General features: G+C 37.1%; 1 protein-coding gene across 1 annotated transcript in view; it reads right to left on the reverse strand.

Annotated features, from left to right (window-relative positions):
* DDX46 (DEAD-box helicase 46) overlaps positions 1-18,022 on the reverse strand; it is a 48,651-nt gene that overhangs the window by 16,866 nt on the left and 13,763 nt on the right. The window contains exons 7-15 of the mRNA XM_005682946.3: positions 17,246-17,359; positions 15,773-15,938; positions 14,943-15,063; positions 14,191-14,366; positions 13,141-13,262; positions 11,741-11,819; positions 9,860-9,942; positions 5,800-5,964; positions 5,156-5,318 (exon numbers count right to left, since the gene is read on the reverse strand). Of these exons, the coding sequence (XP_005683003.1) occupies positions 5,156-5,318; positions 5,800-5,964; positions 9,860-9,942; positions 11,741-11,819; positions 13,141-13,262; positions 14,191-14,366; positions 14,943-15,063; positions 15,773-15,938; positions 17,246-17,359 (1,189 nt within the window). The remainder of the gene's footprint in view (positions 1-5,155; positions 5,319-5,799; positions 5,965-9,859; positions 9,943-11,740; positions 11,820-13,140; positions 13,263-14,190; positions 14,367-14,942; positions 15,064-15,772; positions 15,939-17,245; positions 17,360-18,022) is intronic.

Below are 18,022 nucleotides of genomic sequence, written 5' to 3' on the forward strand. Positions count from 1 at the left end.
AAAAAGAATCTAAAAAGGAATAGGTATAATATATAACTGAATCATTTTGCTGTACACGTGAAACACAACATTGTAAAACAACTGTATTTCAATAAAAATTTTAAAAGACTAAGAAAATTCAATAGCAAGACCAAATCTTCCCTTCTTTTCTTCCCTTTCTTGTACATAAAGCTAATAACTGCAGAAGCCCAATCTTAGAATCCCTAACCTACAACTGTTATGGGGGCAAAGGGAAAAAAAAGGCAGGTACATCCAGCCTATAATGACAGGATTCAGATTTTCTGACTTCTACAGGTTATTTAGTTTTGCTACTAACAGTTTTGTTCAAAGACAAGGAGCAGCATCACATGAGAACTTGTTAGAAATGCAGAATCTCAGATTCTACTGCAGATTCCACTGCCCAACTATCTGACACCTAAACGATACACTTAATCAGGTTCTGCATCTTAACCAGATAGTTAGGTGATTATCATTTACAGTGCACTGCTTAAAAAGAACCCGACTGGAATGCTCTTAAAATATGTTACTCAAAGAGCCTCAGGATGAGTGACAAAGCAGAACATAAAATATCAAAATGTTCTGTAATAAAATGTCCAGGCCACGAATACACCTTATGATGGGATATCTGGGAATCTCTAGCAATCAGAGAAGGGAATGCAATAAATTCTCAAAACTTGAAATTCATTTTTGCAACAAGAAATAATGGAACATTTCATATAAAACCTGTGTTTAACATACACCAAACATTTAGCATCTAAATATTATCAGTATTAATTTATATTACCTAAAATTTTGAATGTACTCTTCAAAGACTGAATGATAGAAAGTATTTGCATCTTATGTCAAAAAACCTAGCAGCTCAATACTACCTCTAAAATCTCACAAGAAAAATTAATGGAATGAATAATAACATAAAGTTTATAATTTAAAAATACCAAAACTTCTCCTTTAGATTAAGGTATCTCCTATGTGGAACAGAGTTAGTAGTTACTGGCAGCAACCATTAACCATCTTCCTTTTTAACATATCCCCAATTTTGTTATCCGCCCAACTAACAATCACGTATGTCAAAGTGAAAGTGAAAAGTCGCTCAGTCATGTCCAACTTTTTGCGACCCCATAGACTATACAATTCACGGAATTCTTCAGGCCAGAACACTGGAGTGGGTAGACTTTCCCTTCTCCAGGGGATCTTCCCAACCCAGGGACTGAATGCAGGTCTCCCACATTGCAGGCGGATTCTTTACCAGCTGAGCCACAAGGTAAGCCCAAGAATACTGGAGTGGGTAACTTATCCCTTCGCCAGTATATCTTCTCAACCCAGGAATCGAAACAGGGTCTCCTGCATTGCAGGCAGATTCTTGACCAATTGAGCTAATATCAAACCAAAGATGAGCCTAATTCAGTCTCAGGAAGTGAATAATGTTCAGTGTAAACGAGCCCTTCTCAAACTTCCTGTGCTCGGGTTGCCTGTGCACTCTTAAGGCAAGTAACTTGGTGGGCTATTATGGAAATACTGCAGACCTCATGAAGACCCTGAAAATCTCAGAGACCTCAGGGGTGGGAGGACAATATTTTCAGAGCCATTTGTCATTCCCATGCCTATGAATGACTTTCCTGGTGGCTCAGATGGTAAAACGTTTGCCTGCAATGCAGGAGACCCAGCTTCAATCCCTGGGCTGGGAAATCTCCTGGGGAAGAAAATGGCAACCCACTCCAGTATTCTTGCCTGGAAAATCCCATGGACGGAGGAGGCTGGTAAGCTACAGTCCATGGGGTAGCAGAGTCAGACATGAGCGACTTGACTTCACTTCACTTCTTCACATGCCTATGAATGAATTAGGCATAAGCCAGCGAAGTAATTCTGGCCGAAGAGACAGAAGTACAGGAAGGGGATTATAGGCAAAAAGTTTTCTTACTTCTATAAAAAATACACATTTCCACCAAGATAGGGGGAAATCTTACTAGAGTAACCATCCTGCAGCAACAACTATGAGTTCTAAATATAAAGAACTAACTACCTGAAGGGACCAGAGAATGACTAAAAGCCAAGCAGAAGCTGGAAGGGAGTTTACATCTGAAAGAATGCAATGGCATTGGTAAAGTTTATAGGATTTTACTTATTTTAAACTTTCTGTTTGGGAGCATGCCCTGAGCAGCCCAGGTAGTGAAGTCATGGTCTTACTGACAACAAGCAACAGAAGAAAGAAGTTAGGATAAACTCAGGACCACAAAAGAGGGGATAAATCCCAGGAAGAACAACAGTGCAGGCATACCCAACTGTGCATAAAAACACTGCCCAACTATCTGACACCTAAACTACACACACATGAAGCAGAAGTCAGCCAGCCCAGCTCTGGCTGAAAGAAGTTAACCACCGCTGAAACCTCTTTTCAATTTCAGAGGTTACCCATTCCAAGAAAGCCTTAAGTATGGGTCTAGTCAAAAATCAAAAAAAAAAAGATCATGGCATCTGGTCCCATCACTTCATGGGAAATAGATGGGGAAACACTGGAAACAGTGTAGACTTTATTTTTTGGGCTCCAAAATCACTGCAGATGGTGATTGCAGCCATGAAATTAAAAGACTCTTACTCCTTGGAAGGAAAGTTATGACCAACCTAGATAGCATATTCAAAAGCAGAGACATTACTTTGCCAACAAAGGTCCGTCTAGTCAAGGCTATGGTTTTTCCTGTGGTCATGTATGGATGTGAGAGTTGGACTGTGAAGAAAGCTGAGCGCCGAAGAATTGATGCTTTCGAACTGTGGTGTTGGAGAAGACTCTTAAGAGTCCCTTGGACTGCAAGGAAATCCAACCAGTCCATCCTAAAGGAGATCAGTCCTAGGTGTTCTTCGGAAGGACTGATGCTAAAGCTGAAACTCCAATACTTTGGCCACCTCATGCGAAGAGATGACTCATTGGAAAAGACCCTGATGCTGGGAGGGACTGGGGGCAGGAGAAGGGAACAACAGAGGATGGGATGGCTGGATGGCATCACCGACTCGATGGACATGAGTTTGAGTGAACTCCGGGAATTGGTGATGGACAGGGAGGCCTGGCGTGCTGCGATTCATGGAGTCGCAGAGTCGGACACAACTGAGCGACTGAACTGAAGAAGCAGATAAAGATGCTTGAACTCGTTGGTCATTAGGCGAATGCAAATCAAATGACATACCAGTTCACATCTACTAGCATAGCTACTATCAAAAAAACTGAAACTAACAAGTGCTAGTCAGTGGATAAACTGAGTCCCTACTGTACTGTTAATGAGAATGCAAATGGTGCAGCTCCTGTAAAACACAGTTTAGTGGTTCCTCACAAAGTTAAACATACACTTATGTGACCCGTCATTTCACTCCCAGACACACACCCAAAATAAATGAAAACAGGAATTCAAGCAGACACTTGTATACCACTGTTCAAAGTAGCATTATTTACAAAGCCAAAGGTACAAACAACCTAAATGTCCATCAGTAGATGAATAAATGAAGCAAATATCATATATATATGTACTGGAATATTTAATATTATATTTCTTCCCTTAAAAGAGAAAGAAAATTCTGATCCATGCTATAACATGGGTATATCTTAAAGACTCATATTATGCTAAGTGAATACACCAAGCACAGAAAGATAAATATCACTTAAGTGAAGTACACAGAACAAGCAAATTTATAAATATAAAAAGCAGAATACAGGTAACTAGGAGTTGGGAGGGTGGGAAGCATGGGGAATTGAGTATTGCTTAATAGATACGGAGTGTCTGCTTGAAATGATGGAAAATTTCTGGAAATAGAAATGGAAATGGTTTCACCACACTGTAAATATACTTAATGCCAATGAATTATACACTGGAAAGTGGATAAAATGGCAAATTTTATGTAATGTGTATTTAGCCAATTAAAAAGAAAAGGAAAACAAAATAAGTCATTTTCAAACATTAAAAGTTAACCAAATACATATCCTCAGTCCTTTTAACTGCATTCCACAGGAGGCCTAGTATGGGAGCCTGTAAGCATGTCCCATCCCACATGCTCTTCTGCATACTGAATGACGTTTTCCCATGAAGACATGGAGTCTATGCCTCCATCTCCTTGAATGTGGGCCAGTCTAGTGACTATTTTGACCTATAGAACATGGTAGAAATAAAAGTTCTACCACTTCCCGGTATCCTCCTGAACTATCTTGGCAGCTTCTGATTCTTGCCCTCTGGCCAAGCAGCCTCACACAGAGGCTCACAAGTGGAAGTCAGGACTCCTTGCCAATAGGAGTGAGATGTCTGTCAAAAGACAGTACAACCTTTCAGCTGCCTAAACACGGCAAATTGGAAATGGAACCCCAACTGAGCCATCACAGTAGACAGAGCATGGAAGACAGACTAGATATGTATGCTAAGCCCTACACAAATTGCAGATTCACAAGCAAAGTAAATGACTGTTGCCACTCAATTTGGGGATGGTGTGTCACAAAGTCATACTACAGAACACCTGGTAAGTGGGCTTAACTCAACTGTCTCTGCTCCATGTGTTTAGTGTTCCAAGTCCCACGTATACATAACAATGGCGATATTACACAGAAATTAAGTAAAGCGCCAGTGGTACTCATAAAAGCCTCTAGGCAGCACGGTACAATGGAAAGAATATAACATGAATCAAAATTTTTAAGTTCAATTTATCCTTAGATGATTGCTGGTCATGGAATTTGGTCAAACCAATGTATTGTTGGCTTAGTTTCTTCATCACCGAGATGGAATAATAATAATGCTTACCCGCAGAGAACTGTCAGAAATGAAAACTGACACTGATATAAAATTTAGTGCTAGCCAGTTATCCACGTTAAATACAGCCCTGTGTATATGTCAATCACAAACTCCCTAACTATACCCAAGGGCATGGAACTCTGCTCAATGTTATGTGGCAGTCTGGATGGGAGGGGAGTTTGGGGGAGAAAAGATACATGTATATGTATAGCTGATTCCCTTCACTGTTCACATGAAACTATCACAACATTGTTTGTTAATCAGCTATACTCCAATACAAAATAAAAAGTTTAAAAAAAGAAAAAAAAAATTAGTGCTAAGTGAGAGACAAAGGAAATACACAGTCCAGTGCTTGGCCAACCTAAGTCCATTACAGATATCTCAGTAAATGTTACCTCCATGAAGAGACATGCAAGGGTAAGAAGCTCTCATTAAATCTTTCAGAAGACCATCAGCATGTTCCTGCTTATCCACAAATATAATGACAGATCCTGATTCTTGATAATGACCTAGAAGTTCAAGCAGCTTCAAGAATTTCTTTTCTTCTTCAATCACAATCTGAAAACAACACATTGTATAACATCAACAGACTGAAAATCCAACTACATTTCATGAATAAAAATATTTATTTGTGGCAAATAGATGACATTTTGCTGTATCTTTAGGAAACAGCAGGAAAATGTTGACTTTAATTGGTAAATCACTAAGACCAAAAAAATAAAAATTAACTTTCAAAGACTAAGAGGCTTACAAATGTGGACAGATGATTAACTGTTCTGACTCTTAACTTCACATCCTATTAACCAAATTACACAGGTATGTGACATTTTATCTACCAGCCCACAACTTCTGGTGGAAAACTTTATGAACAGTTCCATGGAATAGAAAATTCAAATATATCTGGTAAAATGTTAAAAGCTGCAGTTGATGTATACTATTTGATTTTAGGAAGTATCTGCCTACATCACAGTCATCCCTAAAGGATGACACACTGCTTAAACATATAGGGAATTGGGGGTTTCCTAAGGATTGTACCCACCACTTGTTGCTCCACATCCGAGCAAACTACACTTCTGCCTCCAACCTGCACTTCAATGGGTTTACTCAGGATTCTCCGAGCCAAGGCTTCCATAGCTCTGGGGAAAGTAGCTGAAAACATAACTGTCTGCCTGTCAGGGCGAACATTATCCACTATGCGCATGACCTGAGAAAACATTACAAATAAATATGGTGAGAGTAGTCTTCAAAATTCACAGGATGGTGAAAACAAGTACCAAGAACTTTTGAGAACATCTATTCAGTGACTTTTAAACTTGTTATCTTAGAATATTACCTTGATTTCACCTTAAAATTTGCTCCTCTCAGTGTTCCCTTCTGAAGAAATGGCAACTCCAGTCACTTACAGCTTTCTGCCCAGAATCTAGGAGCCATCTGTAACCACTCTCTCTCTTGCTCATTCCATGCCCAATCCATCAACACATTCAGTAGTCTCGACCTTCAAACTACACAGTGCAAGTATTCCTCACTGCTCTTACTGTTCTCCTTCCTTTACGCAACCCATTTTTACTGAGCAACCATTATGTGCCAGACATTGTTCTAAGTGCTTGGAATAAGCAATAAAAACTTGTCTTTATGGAGCTTACAGTCTAATGATGGTGGATAAATATTATGTAACAAATGGTAATAAGAGCTACAGGATAAAACAAGAATAATGAAGGTGCAAATATCGTTAAGGGGTCCAAATAATTATGTCAGTGTGTAAGAGTCACAGAGAAAACAGGGAGTTATAGGATTCTTATGGCCTAAACAAGAAAAAAAAAAAAAACAGAATGAATAAAATTATTAATGATGGTTTCAAGGTAGACAGTGGTGAGTGGTTGGGGAGGGTAAAGGTCTTGCCAAAAAAAAAGATCTTCACGACCCAGATAATCATGATGGTGTGATCACTAACCTAGAGCCAGACATCCTGGAATGTGAAGTTAAGTGGGCCATGGAAAGCATCGCTACAAACAAAGCTGGTGGAGGTGATGGAATTCCAGTTGAGCTATTTCAAATTCTGAAAGGTGATGCTGTGAAAGTGCTGCACTCAATATGCCAGCAAGTCTGGAAAACTCAGCAGTGGCCACAGGACTGGAAAAGGTCAGTTTTCATTCCAATCCCAAAGAATGGCAATGCCAAAGAATGCTCAAACTACTGCACAATTGCACTCATCTCACATGCTAGTAAAGTAATGCTCAAAATTCTCCAAGCCAGGCTTCAGCAATATGTGAAGCGTGAACTTCCTGATGTTCAAGCTGGTTTTAGAAAAGGCAGAGGAACCAGATCAAATTGCCAACATCCGCTGGATCATGGAAAAAGCAAGAGAGTTCCAGAAAAACATCTACTTCTGCTTTATTGACTATGCCAAAGCCTTTGACTGTGTGGATCACAAAAAACTGTGGAAAATTCTTCAAGAGATACCAGACCACCTAACCTGCCTCTTGAGAAATCTGTATGCAGGTCAGGAAGCAACAGTTAGAACTGGACATGGAACAACACACTGGTTCCAAATAGGAAAAGGAGTACATCAAGGCTGTATATTGTCACCCTGCTTATTTAACTTATATGCAGAGTACATCATGAGAAACGCTGGGCTGGAAGAAGCACAAGCTGGAATCAAGATTGCCGGGAGAAATATCAATCACCTCAGATATGCAGATGACACCACCCTTATGGCAGAATGTGAAGAGGAACTAAAAAGCCTCTTGATGAAAGTGAAAGTGGAGAGTGAAAAAGTTGGCTTAAAGCTCAACATTCAGAAAATGAAGATCATGGCATCCAGTCCCATCACTTCATGGGAAATAGATGGCAAACAGTGGAAACAGTGTCAGACTTTATTTTTTGGGCTTCAAAATCACTGCAGATGGTGACTGCAGCCATGAAATTAAAAGACGCTTACTCCTTGGAAGAAAAGTTATGACCAACCTAGATAGTATATTCAATAGCAGAGACATTACTTTGCCGACTAAGGTCCGTCTAGTCAAGGCTATGGTTTTTCCTGTGGTCATGTATGGATGTGAGAGTTGGACTGTGAAGAAGGCTGAGTGCCAAAGAATTGATGCTTTTGAACTGTGGTGTTGGAGAAGACTCTTGAGAGTCCCTTGGACTGCAAGGAGATCCAACCAGTCCATTCAGAAGGAGATCAGCCCTGGGATTTCTTTGGAAGGAATGATGCTAAAGCTGAAACTCCAATACTTTGGCTACCTCATGCGAAGAGTTGACTCATTGGAAAAGACTCTGATGCTGGGAGGGATTGGGGGCAGGAGGAGAAGGGGACGACCGAGGATGAGATGGCTGGATGGCATCACTGACTCGATGGATGTGAGTCTGAGTGAACTCTGGGAGTTGGTGATGGACAGGGAGGCCTGGCGTGCTGCGATTCATGGGGTCGCAAAAAGTCGGACACGACTGAGCGACTGAACTGAACTGAACTGAACTGAAAGGTCTTGCCAGGAATACGCAGGACCACATTTTCATTCTAATCATAGATGATGTGATATCTATGAAAGGGGCTGCTATACCCAAGGCATGTGGAAATCTTGGGCTCCTGGTCCAAATTATCTCTCAACTCTCATCTGGATTATTCCAATTGTCTCCTAACAGGTTTCCCTGCCTTTGCTCCTGTCCAATCTGAAGTCTATTCTCCACCCAACAGCCAAAATTATGGCTTTAAAACATATGCCAGTATTTTCAGTTAAAGACTGTGGTTGCCCACAGACATTTACTTTCTTCACTTGAGAAACCCATTAAAATGTAACAAGGTTTTTAAAAAATTGCTCAAACCAACAAAGAAAATAAGACAGGGGACTTCCCTGGTAGTCCAGTGGCTAAGACTGTGCTCCCAGTGCTGAGGGCCTGAGTGTGAACCCTGGTCAGGGAACTAGACCCCACATGCCACAACTAAAAGTTTCCATGTGCTGTAACTAAGACCCACTGAAGCCAAATAAATCAATAATATTTTAGAAAAAAGAAGAAGAAATAAGATAGGATGTGACAGCAACAACATTTTATTTAAGTGGTACCTGACTTAGTAGACTCAAGAAAACTATATCCTAAACTGGGAAGGAACCAGACTTTCAAGAAGCGGCGTCTCTTATCCCTAGCCTGTTCATCTTTTTCAGGAGGATTACTCTTTAGTATTTGATCTTTACATAAATTTCACAGTCAATCCATCTTTAATGTTTTCCAGTAAGTTTCACAGTTTTCTTCAGATATGTCTTATAATGTCAAATTTATTTTTTCAAGCTTTGTAAACACATTTTTAAAGTCCTAGGAAAGTGAAAGTCACTCAGTTGTGTCCGACTCTTTGCAACCCCACGGGCTATACAGTCTATGAATTCTCTAGGCCAGAATACTGAAGTGGGTAGCCTTTCCCTTCTCCAGGGGATCTTCCCAACCCAGGGATCAAGCCCAGGTCTCCTACATTGCAGGTGGATTCTTTACCAGCTGAGCTATTAGAGAAGCCTACACACTGTAACTAGAGTTGCCTCCACTCACCCCAACTAGAGAAGCCAAAAATAAAATTTTTAAATATTTTTTAAAAATTATTTTGTTATCCATAGCACACTGACAACTCATTCTGCTCTTCTTAAGAAAAAATTCTACCACCTTTTACAATGAGTTTTAAGTTTTTATCACTGAAATTTTATATTTAAGGAAACTGCATGTGTTAAGAACATAAAATCTAAGCTAGACAAATGCTTTGGGCCTCAGTTTTTACATTTGGAGGATACAACCAATCTGTGCTATCCAGATCATGGGTAGTGAAAAGCCTAAGTTAAAGCCATTTGGAAGTACAGTGAAAATCATAATATATGAAAGCTTAAGCTTCTATTATGACTAATTTTACCAATGATGCCTAGGAAAGACTGCAGAAATACATCCTGAAAAGTTTAAGAATCCAAAACATAAATATTTATTTCAATTCCCCACATCCTCAATTCCCTGTATTACCACACAAAAGAAATGTGAGAATTTCAGAAATCATACAAATATTTCAGGCTCGTGGCAATTACAAGGTTTATTTTATAGACAGAAACACAAAAAAATTAAATGAATACCTGTGGTTCAAAACCCATGTCAAACATTCTGTCTGCTTCATCTAAAACAACATACGTCACTCTTCGAAGATTTGTAACCCGACCTAACATGAGGAAAAAAAATAAAGACAAAAAGAAAACTAAAAATCAGTCACAATTCATTTTATGACTACCAAAAACTTTAAAAAACTGTAAAGGGAACTAAAATGCCTGACCTAACCAGAGGGGCAAGTTAAGTATCTTTAAACAGTGGAAAGAAATTTTTGTTTACAATGTCTTAATCTAATGGTATATACTTTCTGACAATGGGTATATGAGGCCCTTTTATTTTGTCAAACTCGTCTCTTGCATACCATCATAGGGCCTGAAGAACCTGTAAAATTCAGAAAACAGCCCTCTCCAAAACACATCATAAAACTAAGACTGAGATGGAGCATCGAGCCACATCAGCCATTATCTGACAGCATCACCTAGGAAAAAACATATTAGAGATTACAGCGTATGTGTGGAAAGCAAGTTCCAGTGCTAACTACTTCAGACGCAGAAAATCTCTCTTTACTTTATGTAGTACATAACCTACTTACATGTAGTTGGGAGCTTCTAATGAGCATGTCAAAACATAGTAAGAAGCTATTCAATACCATTAGGTAATTAACATATTACAGAAAAATTTAAGAAATCAAATATATTATATTACAAAGATACACTTTACAAATTCAATTTCACTAAGTGCTCCCACTGGTTTAAATAAATCCAACTGGCTTCTTAGCCAGAGAAAACTAAACACATACACAGGAAACCCTTTATAAAGGATTAACACAAGCATTTCTATCAATTGTTGATTCAATCACCTGGCAAAAACATGTATGAAATAGTTATTAAATATAAACCAAAAGGACAGATAAAGGGAAAAGGTAAAATTAATCAAGATGAATTTCAGGATACTTAATGCAGCATTGAGAAAAAACAAGGAATTATTTTATCAGCATTCAGCCCAAAACATTTCATATGCTGTACAAGCACAATGACTTATCAATATCAGTATCACTTTACCAACTTTATGTAGAATTAGAATTAAATGAACACAGAAATCCAAGCAAAATGCTATTAGAAACATGCACTACTCAAAGTTTTAAATACTCTACTATATATATATATATATACTGAATATACAATGGAAACCTTTGAAAGCATTTTCTTCAAAAACACAGAAATGTGCCAAAATAAATGCTTTCTAATATTTAAGTACTCCATACTAACATGTGCAGCCCCAATTAGTTTCGCACGATTGGGAACAGCTTTAAATTACCTACCTTTGATGGTTTAAGTCTCGGAAGCCCAGTTCTATAAATCTTGAAGGGCCTTTCTCCACAGAAGTTAAATAATGTCAACAGTTTAGTAACAGTTTTGATAGGGAATAATTTAACAAAGCACAATATTTGAGCTAAAAACATGCAATATTTACAAAAGATAAATGTCCTTGAAGCTGCAATATCTTAATTTAACTAGTATTGTAAGAAAATACTAGCTCCTAAGGAGAAAAAATTTAAATTGTACAATTAAAAATACATAGTCCCCTACCCTTTCAAAAGCAAAGGTAGGCCAAAATCAGATTAAGAATCCATGTTAAGCGCTTTAAAAAAAACAATACATCAGATGGAGTGGTTGTCAAAAAAATTTTTAATTACACTGTGAAAATATTATTATGAACACTTGCAACAATAAGCTTGTTACAATATAAATTTTAAGATATTACAGCTTTAAGAAGAAATGTAGAAAGAAACCCTTTGGTGGTTTCTTGTATCTGCTTTAACAGAAATGTACATAATTAAAAAAGGAGAAAAGACAACCAAAAAATAAATAAACAAATAAAAACAAAACAAAAACCTATCCCCAACTTACCACTATTAGCTGCTAACATGTCAATCATTCGACCAGGTGTACAAACAATAATTTCAGCACCTCTTTTCAGCTCAGCAATCTAATAAAAAAAGATGAAATTTTATACTCTATTTATCACTAATGCCTCTTCACAGACTTGAAAATACTGCCTGAGGTCCTTGCAGAGCTCCATAAGACAGCCAGGTCTCACTAGAAGATCTCAAAGCCTCTTTCTTAATTCTTTGGAATGTGGGAGAACTACTAGAGGAATAGGTAGCAGCAACGAGACCACACAGTGCTACAACTCTGAAATCAATGAAAATCAGAGAATTTTACCAATTTTAATTTGACACGATTCCTCAAAACCAAGAAAGGAACATGAGGGCAATAAGTAAAGAAACGTAATAGGTCAATGGTTTTCAAATTCAGAGGTGTTTCCATTAATGAATTACGAAATCAGTTTAAGTCACAAACTGTTTTTGAAACAAAGTAAAATGGAAAACACCAAACTATGTAAGATATCATAAAACTTTAACTTCTATATAAATATGCAGGCATGTACCAGCTTACTTAGTAATCGTATTTCTTAACTATAGTTTATGGCAAAAAAAAATTGACAAAGATAAACTCAGAAAACTAAGTGCAACGTTTAAAAATAGCACTGGGATAACAAAAGCAAATATTCCCAAAATGTATCTAAAAATCTGAGAAAATTAAGTCCTTAAGAAGGGATTTCGGGTTAAATATGCTCAGAAAATGTCATTTATCCCTCTTGCCAGCATCACAATATGCACTAGCTTTTTAACAACTATGTAGTCTTGCAGGAAAGATTTAATTTTGCAGTTTAACATTTCCAAAACTTAATCTGACCAGCTTTTTTTCCTTCTTCTAGTTAAAGCAAAATATCTGATGGCTATCATTCTTTAGAAGACACACAGAAAAACGCCAAACTAAAGACTGGAGTGAATGAAGGTATGTTTAAATAATTCTCCCTAAAATCATTTAGGAATGCAAATGAAACTCTGATATTAGTATATCACACTCAACACCACCTTTTAAAGATGTCACTTAGATTAAAGAATAAATGCTGGTCCAGGAATCATAACACCCCGGTTCTAGGACAAAGTCTTTTTAAGTTAAAGACTTCAGTCAACTTAACCTTTCTGAACATCTGTAAAATGAAAAAACTATCTGCTTCCTTGAGGAGGGAAAGGCGAAGAAGCATGGTAAAGCTAAGATATGAAAATGACTCAAAAATTCTAAAATATAACTTTAACATAATTCATTCTTATTATCACACTTCTTTTTAAGATTTTAGAAGCAATCATTATAGAAAACACTAAAACAAATAATCACTTCTACATTATTAAATCATTCAATTCCAAAAAACCGAAAAAACTGAACGTTTCTTTTATACCTACCTGCTCACTGATTCCTGTTCCTCCATAAACACAGACCACTCTAAGGCCCAAGGTCTTCGAAAACTTCTTACATTCTTTAGTAATTTGTAAAGCCAGTTCTCGAGTTGGAGTCATGATGACAGCTGAAAAGATAAATATGTCAAAAGCCTAACCACCAAAATTCTTGAGGCTAATCTTTAAAGTGTTAAATTTAACCTCTGCAATCAAGTTCAGAGCTTAGTCTAATTTTTGTTTTAATTTGTTTTATGTACCTCTGAAAATCCTATTTCAAAAGTCTTATAATAGCAGAGACTGTGGTGAAGGATAATTTTAAGTAGATTTTAAGAACATGCTATAGGAAGATAAATGAGAGTTAAATGTCTTACTCAACCATCAGGAAAATACTTGGTCGAAAAGAACACAAATCAGTCTCAACTGCAAATCACAGAGCAAAGATAATCAAGTGACTCACTGTGCTGCAGAGCCATGACGTGGCTTCCGGAAACAACCTGGGTCTGAGGGGCACAGACAGAGGAGAAACATACTGTGCCCTCTGTTGCCAAGAGAGGAGCTGAACAACTTTCCAAAACCCTATTCAAATTTGGAGAAGAGATCTCTGCCAAATGAATCAAGAAAACTGAATCTGAAGACCTAATCCTGAATGAAACGCTGGCACTAGCCTTTTAAGGCCAAAAAAAAAAAACAAAAACAAAAATACACTTCCCTACAATCTTCTATGTTGAGTTTATAGATCCACAAATATGGGCTAAGAACAAACCTCAACATAAATAAACAGATAGATGCACGAGGATTCTACCTGCCGAGTCAGAGTTTAAAAATTGAGCTGTGCCAGGAGAGGCTGTTTTTGTACTTCTGAGATGTCACTCCAGAGCTCTGAAGAGTCTCACTCCACCTGCTGGTAAGGGGAAATCAGCCCCAAAGTGCCAAATTTATAGAGGAACTGTACATAAAGACATCTTTATTGTTACACTTATTACAAAGCATCAGGTCTTTCTGATTAACTGACAAAAGTTGTTATCTGAAAACATAGTTTAATGAAAGGAACTGTACCTATTGGCCCCTCTCCTTCTTCTAAAGACCTCTGATCCATGATGTGCCTAAACATGGGCAACAGAAAGGCAATGGTCTTTCCACTTCCTGTCTTGGCAATACCAATCAAATCTCGTCCAGACATTATCGCAGGAATCGCCTGGGTTTGGATTGGCGTGGGCTTTTCATAACCATGCCTTAAAAAGCAAACCATAGGAAGACAACAATAAGGACTGTGGTGATCTTTGGGCTCTCAAACTGTTAAGTTTTCCAAAATGTATATCCATATAACGAAATTTTTATTTGGCAAAAAGGAATGACGTCCTCAGACATTCTACATCATGGATGATGTAGAAATATTTGAAAATACTATGTTAATTGGAAGAAGCCAGTCACAAAGGACTAGATATAAGTATGATCTAATTTATATGAATTGTCCAGAATACACAAATCTATAAAAAGTAGTAGGTAAGAGACTGCCTTGTGCGGAGAAGAGAGAAAAATGAATACTAATAGATCCAGGCCTCTTTTGGGTTTGATGAAAATGTTCTAAAATTAGATTATGCTAATGACTATACAACTTCATAAATATACTGAAAATCATAAACTAAAGGGTAAACTTTATGGAATGTAGATCATATCTAGAGAAAGCTGTTTAACAAAAAATCAGTATTTTCCATTAGAATAAAAATGTAAGCTAAGGAATTATTTGTGTAACAGGTTATTTTCAGTAGCAAGATATTGAAAAATGTGGACAACCGCTCAACACTTACTTTTTTAGAGAATTTAAGATCTTCATAGAAATTCCACACTGAACCCAAGATTTAATTGGTTTGGGGCAACCTTTACCCTTGACAGTAATGCCCTCCATTTCCAACCGAAATACATTCACCTCTACAAAACAAAATCCAGATTAAAAACTCTTAAATATTGTTCTGTTAGTGCCCTCTACTTTTCAATGAGGCATGGTTGGATTAAGAATCGATTCTTTTTTAGTGTTCCCAAAGATAATTCCATATAGAAGCTCCATGACAATGCACTGAACAGCTCTGACAAAGTGATTACTGTTGCAACCAACTAGGAACAAAAGAAACACCCCAATTTCTACAACTTGGCTTTTATTTTGACTTAAATTCTAACAGCAATAAAAGAACAGTGATTCACAAGTAATACAACCTCTTGTTCTTTAAGCAAGGGTTGCCCAGATCATGCTTTTTCTGTCAATATCATACAGATTCATATTGGTTTCTAATTCTCAAATAAGAGAAAAACATAACAATACTCTACTTGCTAACTTCACATGAAGAGTATTTTCAACCCTAAATAGCTCAACTATGTAAGCCAAACTAATTTTTGCTCATTTTTAAAAAATGTTTCCCAAAACACACTAATTTCTAACTATTCCTAATCTTTGTGGATGTAGTAGTCTCACTCTCTAGAATGATTTCTCATGTTCTAGTTCCCTCTCATTTCTCCAAGTAAGTCAGGCACATTTCTCCTACTCACCCATCAACTTACAGGCCTATCAACATGCCTCCCAGGCAAGGTGAAGTGTATTTCCCCCATCCCCAAAATAACCGATAAATGAATAAACAAATTTTACCCTCTTGAGACATTTTTGCCAATTCTGGAACTTCAACATAGAAGTTTTTCCTGAATGGTTCATATTCAATTTTTCCATGATCCACTGGTTCTAGAAGCTTTCTCTGCTTTGTCTGGTAACCTGTAAGAGCTGTCTGAAGATCAACTTCTTCCTCCTCTGAAGAATACTGTAACAAAAAGAAAAAAATTAAGAGCTAAGTCTATTACTATCTTCCTATGGGAAGAAATATTCCTAACTTTAAAAATGTTCCACTCCTAGAAAATATTCTTTTCCTCTTCTTTTATTTTCTGAACTTTCCAACTTAGCTTGTTTTTTCTTTGCCATCATAGAAAGCTTTAGTAACAATATAAAGCTAAAACAAAAAACTAATTCTAACATAGCTTTAATGAAGTTCTGCTATAGTTTTCTCTATATAAATCATTACAATGAAGTTTTCTCTATATAAATCATTACAATGAATGTTAATAGTAAAAAATTTCATTCTGTCACTTCATTTCTTCTCTCCCTATTCTACATCTGGGATGTACTGATGAGGGACAGGGATGAATCAAAATTTGGCCTACACATGTGCAGCAATACAGATGAACTCAGACAACATCATACCATGTGGAGTCAGTCAGAGAAAGACAAATACTATATGATATCACTTGAATGTGCAATCAAAAAAATACTACAAATGAATTTATTTTCAAAACAGAAACAGACTCACAGACATAGAAAACAAACTTCTGGCCACCAAAGAGGAATAGGAAGGAGGGATAAATTAGGAATGTGGGATTAATAGATACAAACTACTATACATAAAATAAGCAACAAGGATTTACTGTATAATGCTGGAGACCTGGGTTCAATCCCTGGGTCAGAAAGATCCCGTGGAGAAGGGAATGGCTATCCACTCTAGTATTCTTGCCTGGAGAAATCCATGGACAGAGGAGCCTGGTGGGCTACAGTCCATGGGATAGCAAAGAGTCGGACATACTGAATGACTAATATTTTCACTTTTCACACTTTCAAAGGGAATTACATGTAATATCTTGTAATAACTTATAATGAAAAAGAATCTAAAAATATGTATGTGTGTGTATAACTGAATCACATTGCTGTACACTTGAAACTAACACTATATTGCAAATCAACTATACTTCAATTTAAAGAAAAGTAGGTATACAAGAAGTCTAAGAGGTTAAAATGTTCTACCAGTTTGGATATCTGGCTACAATACTGTTGAGAAAAGCGAGAATTTCTCCCAAGAGTACACTGCGTAACTGAAAAGCACACCTCCATCAATGCTTCCTTATAAATACTCATAGGGTGGTACCAAGTGCTATGTGCTCAGTCGTGTCCGACTCTCTGTGATCCCACAGACCATGGCCCACTAGGCTCCCTTGTTCATGGAATCCTCCAGGCAAGAATACTGGAGTGGGCTCCTGTTTCATTCTATGGTATCGTGAACAAAGTTAAAATTAAAGTTACCTCCATGGCATCCTGGTCATTCTCCATTAGCTCACCTTTCTTCTTATCAGAATCTACGACTGCTTTTTTGGTTGTGACAACTGTGACAACTTTTGTGACCGTTGGCCCAGACTTCTAAAAAAAGAATGTGAAATATTTTGCTAAATTTGAAACACAAAGTATAAACCAAATGAAACAATGATAACTGTAACAATTTATAATCTGAATTAACTTAGTAGTCAGTGACTACTAATGCAAAAACAAACAGTAGCCCACTTTCTCCTTACTTAAATTTAAAAATGTAATACAACAGCATTATATTTCCTAACACATTAACACACAGGTAATTAGGTATGTAGTATGTAATTTTATATAATATTATGTAATATAATATATTTTAAAAATACTATTAAATAGTACTTTTCACTCATTCCACAAACCAAATACTATCCCAGGATCTGAAGATGAATCAATAAACAAAACAGGTAAAGATCACTGCTCTTGGGAAGATTTTAGAAGAAAGAAGGAACAAGCAAACACAACATTGAATTACACCATTTGTCAATAAATTCTATTAAGAAAAAGAAAACCTAGACTAAAGAGAATCAGAAGTATAAAATATGGGAGTGTTGGAAAAGGACCTACTGAGAAAGTAACAAGCAAGCAAAAATACTAAACAAAGATGATAATAGTAATGATGACTCTAAAAGGACATTTGCAGTTAAAATTTGCTAGTATCTCTGCTCTTTAGAAAAAGCAGACACTTCTGAGATGCAGAAGGGAACAAAATCATTAACT

Source organism: Capra hircus, chromosome 7, assembly GCF_001704415.2.
Source record: "Capra hircus breed San Clemente chromosome 7, ASM170441v1, whole genome shotgun sequence".
Lineage (NCBI taxonomy): Eukaryota > Metazoa > Chordata > Mammalia > Artiodactyla > Bovidae > Capra > Capra hircus.